The sequence below is a fragment of the Cucurbita pepo genome, chromosome 16 (assembly GCF_057944985.1).
Source record: "Cucurbita pepo subsp. pepo isolate OVF chromosome 16, ASM5794498v1, whole genome shotgun sequence".
Lineage (NCBI taxonomy): Eukaryota > Viridiplantae > Streptophyta > Magnoliopsida > Cucurbitales > Cucurbitaceae > Cucurbita > Cucurbita pepo.
This window is the reverse complement of record NC_141813.1, coordinates 9962260-9968037: the sequence shown is the minus strand read 5'-3', so window position 1 is coordinate 9968037 and position 5778 is coordinate 9962260. Positions and strand designations below refer to the sequence as shown.

The 5778-nt window shown below is 36.4% G+C and overlaps 1 protein-coding gene across 1 annotated transcript; it reads left to right on the top strand.

Moving 5' to 3' along the window:
• The first annotated feature begins 2090 nt into the window (after window positions 1-2090).
• MEE14 (maternal effect embryo arrest 14) lies at window positions 2091-3299 on the top strand. Its single transcript, XM_023656273.2, is given in 4 exon segments — window positions 2091-2397; window positions 2496-2569; window positions 2742-2896; window positions 2898-3299. Coding segments are annotated over 4 exon segments (615 nt in total). The 5' UTR covers window positions 2091-2168; the 3' UTR covers window positions 3055-3299.
• The last annotated feature ends 2479 nt before the right edge of the window (window positions 3300-5778 follow it).

The following is a 5778-nucleotide window of genomic DNA, read 5'->3' as shown; positions in this document are numbered from 1 at the left end:
CACATTAGAAGACGATACCACTTCACTCGCAGGTTAGTGGAAGAAGGCGATATGTGTTTGGAGAAGATAGAGGGCGCAAAGAACCCAACAGACATGTTGACAAAATGTGTTGATGTTGGAAAATTAAGGTTATGCAAAGCCTTAATTGGTATGGTGCAGTGATCGTTTGAGAATTAAATTCTTGGTTGACTGGATCAGTCTCCACGTGGGAGAATTGTTAGGTTAGGGAGCATGCTCCTTATTTATAGCTTGGTATGGTGCAGTAAACCTATATTTTGTAAAGCTATATATAGTAAAGTTATATATGGTAAAGCTATATATGGTAAAACTATATCCGGTAAAGCTATATATAGTAAACTAAACCATATATATCCAATAGAGATGTTCTCTATTCTCTATTCTCTGTCTCCAAGTGGGAGAATTGTTAGGTTATGGAGCATGATCCTTATTTATAGCTTGGTATGGTGCAGTAAACCTATATTTTGTAAAGCTATATATAGTAAAGCTATATATCATAAAGGTATATATGGTAAAACTATATCCGGTAAAGCTATATATAGTAAACTAAACCATATATATCCGATAGAGATGTTCTCTATTCTCTGTACTCTCTATTCTCTGTACTCTCTATTCTCTGTATATATATGGTAAAACTATATCCGGTAAAGCTATATATAGTAAACTAAACCATATATATCTGATAGAGATGTTCTCTATTCTCTGTACTCTCTATTCTCTGTACTCTCTATTCTCTATACTCTCTATTCTCTGTACTCTCTATTCTCTGTTCTCTGTACTCTCTATTCTTTGTACTCTCTATTCTCTGTTCTCTGTACTCTGTTCTCTGTACTCTCTATTCTCTATTCTCTGTACTCTCTATTCTCTGTACTCTCTATTCTCTGTTCTCTGTACTCTCTATTCTCTGTACTCTCTATTCTCTGTACTCTCTATTCTCTATACTCTCTATTCTCTGTACTCTCTATTCTCTGTTCTCTGTACTCTCTATTCTTTGTACTCTCTATTCTCTGTTCTCTGTACTCTGTTCTCTGTACTCTCTATTCTCTGTTCTCTGTACTCTCTATTCTCTGTTCTCTGTACTCTCTATTCTCTGTTCTCTGTACTCTCTATTCTCTGTACTCTGTACTCTGTTCTCTGTACTCTCTATTCTCTGTTCTCTGTACTCTCTATTCTCTGTACTCTCTATTCTCTGTTTTCTGTACTCTCTATTCTCTGTACTCTCTATTCTCTATACTCTCTATTCTCTGTTCTCTGTACTCTCTGTTCTCTGTACTCTCTATTCTTTGTACTCTCTATTCTCTGTTCTCTGTACTCTTTGTACTCTCTATTCTCTGTTCTCTGTTCTCTGTACTCTGTACTCTGTTCTCTGTACTCTCTATTCTCTGTTCTCTGTACTCTCTATTCTCTGTTCTCTCTATTCTCTGTTCTCTGTACTCTCTGTTCTCTGTACTCTCTGTTCTCTGTACTCTCTATTCTCTGTACTCTCTATTCTCTGTACTCTCTATAAAAAAAATCCTTTTAACCAGAGTTCTCCTCGCAATTTTCTCTATCCTGTTCTTTGTGTTCATCTAGATCGAGCGTGTGCGTTGTTGTGCGATCCTAACAACTAGTATCAGAGCTAACGACTGGTATCGATCCCAACAACATGAAATGTACAACAGAAGTTGCATTAAATTTAAAAATGTATTGTTTTAAAAATATTTATAAGGTTTAGATACTATTTAGAAAATAACAAATTGTCCAAATTTGTGAATTGAAATATTAAAGATAAAAGGAATTGGAATATTTCAACCATTTTAATTAAAGATAAAAGGCAAGAAAAATAAATAAATAAATAAATATCGCCCACAGTATACCATGTCCGCAGCAGATTCTGGCCCCACCGCTTACGCTTTCTTATCCAAAAAGGAAAAAGTCCAACGCACCCTTCCAATCCTGTCCACGTCACCCACGTGTACCCAATCACATCACGCCAATCCAACGCTCCAGAACACGTCGACAGAATTATCTGACGTCACGGCCCCTTGATATTTTCTTTCCATATAAAAACACAAAATCGAACAATTAATAAATAAATAATCAAATTCCATCCTTATCTATTTTTTGTTCATCTTCTTCCTCACAATTGCTCTCAATTTCTGCAACAAGCGATGGAATCATCCCTTCTCCGTTCTGTTTCATCTCCTTTACTTCTCGAATCCACGGATCTTCTTCGCCGGATCGGATCCGTTTCCTCTCCGAGATTTCCTTCTACCGTTGTTCGTTGTTCTTCCCGAAGCCATGCTTCTATTCCGAAGCTCGAGCCGTTTAGTCGCACGAAGCTTGATCGCGCCATCAAAGATCCGCCTCTGGTTGAGAAGTCCGAGAACGAGCTTGCAGGTTTGGCTATTGATTTCAGAGGAAGTTGTTTTGACATGGAATCATTTTTGTGTTTCTGATCCTTTGCGATTTCTTGTTTTCTGTTTGGTCTGGTTTAGATTACTGCTCGACATTGGATGGAGACGATTCATATAGCTGTTGGAAAGCGTATTTCGAGCTCAAAGATCTTGAAGTGAGTTTCTAGGGATTCTCGATTGATTTTCGTTCCAGATTTTTTGTTATTTCGTGTTTGATTTCCCGTTTCCCCCAAATCCGATGAATTCTAGACCTAATTTTAAACGAGAGAGGAAATATACGAATTAATTAATCAACGAACTAATTAATCGCTGTGTGTGTGTTTTCAGAAAGAGTCGCCTAAACAAGAAGTGGAGAAACTGATTCTTCAAGCGGGAGGCGTGAAATCGCTGATCGGACTCTTACACGGCATCGCGGGCATACACAAGAGGAAGGAAAGCGAAAACGAGGCGAAGAAGCCATTGAACGGCGTGGAAAGAAGAGTGAGATTGTCCAATACCAGATGGATTGCCGAAATCCGCAGAGGAAATTGAAGAAGAAGAGGGAGCGAGAATGCCGGATTCGCCATTTACGAGATTGCTGAGGAGCAAAGGTACATTCCCTGCCTGGTACACCCCTGCACCCGATCACGAAACAGATTGAACAAAAATACATGATCTGTTCTATGAAAATCAGTAATGGTTTTGGCAGATCGAATAGCGGAGTAAAAATTTGTTATATAAAATTAGTGATTAGGAGACATCCTTCAGTATATGTGATTTGATGTGTGTTTTGTTCGATTGTATATTTTACATAGAAATGTCTGCTAAAGAATATGATTGAACAGAATGTTTGAATCTCATTACTGAACACTTATGTTCTTCAATAAAGCACTAAATTTTGCTAATCTATATTGGATAAATTAATAAAAATACTTCTGCATTTTGTAATTTTTTAAATTATATTTTCGATCAATTGAGTGACCGTTTTATGAAATAATTGTGTGATAAAATAGTTTTTTTTTTCTTCTTTTTCTATATACTATATATTTTTCTATAATATTTGTATCTAACCTATTTCAAAATTGGAGCATGCTAAACTTATATTTTCAATCTCAATTATGGATAGGTCGGGTTGGAAATAAGAAAATTATAATACCAACATAAGCGTTTACAACAAATGGAAAAAGCTCGTCATAGTATGCTAAGCTCGGATTTTCTTCATCGACTGTGTTGGAAATAAAAAATATTAAATATGCAACACTCGCTCATCGACAACGTGACTTACCGGAGTTACTATCGACACTGATAACAAACTCCGATAATCAACCATAAATTTAGAAACATTTTTAAACATTTCTATAAACAAAGTAAAATATTTAAAACTAGTACTATTTAAAATATTAAACAATCGACCTAACTTTTAAACAACGAAAAGCATAACTACATAAACAGACCCAGACATGGATGTCCAATAGTCTCTAGCCGATCTTGTCCTTGGATGTACATAAATACATCCGAATATGCTACTTAATTGGTTTCGAATCCCTTTTTCTCTTGGATGTACGTTTAATAGGGTATTTCAACCCAATTCCTTCATATTAGACCTATATTCACAATTTTCAAGATAAGTATAGACCAATAGGTCAAAAGGAGTCGAACGGAACAAACCGGGAGCCAAAACAGTGACGCACACGCCCTCACGTGCCCCCACTCTCTCTGTCAGCAGAATTCACGCGCCAACTGATCATCCACTCGCACGCCTAGTCACGGATACTCACGCACCATTTCTTCTTCCTTGCGATTTCCTTCGTATAAACGTTCGATTCATCTCGAAATCACCCTTTGTCCTTAAAGAACTTCTCGGCAACAACGATTAGTAACGGTGTAATCAAGCTAAACCACGCAAAATCCAAAATCCCCTATATTTCTACTCTGTTTTTGGTGTTCCCCTTCCCCCTATCTTGCTTTTATTATTATTATTATTATTATTAAGTACATATATACATATTATCATTATTATTATTAGATTTTTACAAAATATCAATCGGAGTATAATTCAAATAGCACTTATTAAGAAAACTTCAAATAGCACTTATTAAGAAAACAATTGACCCGTACAACAACAACAAATGAACGAAGAAACAAATCGAATCAACCTAACCAACTTCAAATCGAATCAACCTAACCAACTTCAAATCGAATCAACCTAACCAACTTCACTCCTCTTAATCAAGACATACATTTAGATTGAACCAAAATGAACTATAAATTTGGTAAAGGGCCCAAAACCCTCCAAAAACCTTGATATTTGGGCCACTGTTCTTGATATCCAAACGGTTCATCAACCCCGTAAAGTTAGCTTTCAAACTCGAGCATAGGTCAATAAATAAACTATCGTTAACTATCTTAAAAATGTCAACATAGTTTAATGGTTACTAACAAAACGTAATTTTGTTAGTAATGTTTAACGAGCATGCTCTCTTTATCATTTATTCATTTATGTAGTTCAATAATTATAGGGTGGAGATGATCATAAATCTAATTTACGTGAATTATTTAAAACCGACACCTACCCTTTTGAAAGCTTAAGGATATTTGAAAGTTAAAGGTATTTTTGAAACCCTTTTCAAAGCTCGGTGATATTTTGAAATAAAATGTTATCTGTTTCCATCCAAAACTAATAATAAGAATATTTTCTCGAACCTCTTTTTAAAAGTTTAAGAATATAAATTTTAAAATTTTATTTATATAATTAATGAAATAAAATTGTCAACAACGTTGCAAAATACAATTACAAATAGATATCAAAGAAGGAACGAGGAACATTGAACCATGGGAGATGAGAGCGACTTCGCCCATAGGTTGGACCATCCCACAGGCCGAAGTCCTTCCATAGCAAGAGATGGACAAGGTATCGTTCTCGTTATTGTCGTACAAAACCAAGAAAGGGAAGAAAGCTAGCGTAGGAGGAAAGACGAGGCTCATGGACTACGACTCCACGAAAGAGTTACCTTTGTATACAAAGGGCATGGGGGCGCCATACTAGAGGTGCAACGACTTTCAAGCTTGATAAATAAGCCTTTCACTTAGCTTAGTATCATAACTCAACTCATAATGTGATTGTGCTTTGAGAAAGTTCCTCAGCTCAGCTGCATACATCACTGCACTTCCACTTGACACCTATCGTGAAGATAAACGACTTATCTCACCGTGACATTCTCTTGAATTCTTAAAACTTCTGTCGCTCTATCCCCGCAGGGGCAGAGAACCCATCACTGTCTCGACTATGCTACCGGAGGCTCTGGAGAAGTCGGAATAGGAGAGCACTCATCTTGGGTGGGTTTACTACTTAGATGCTCGATGACTAATTTATATGGGGGAGAAT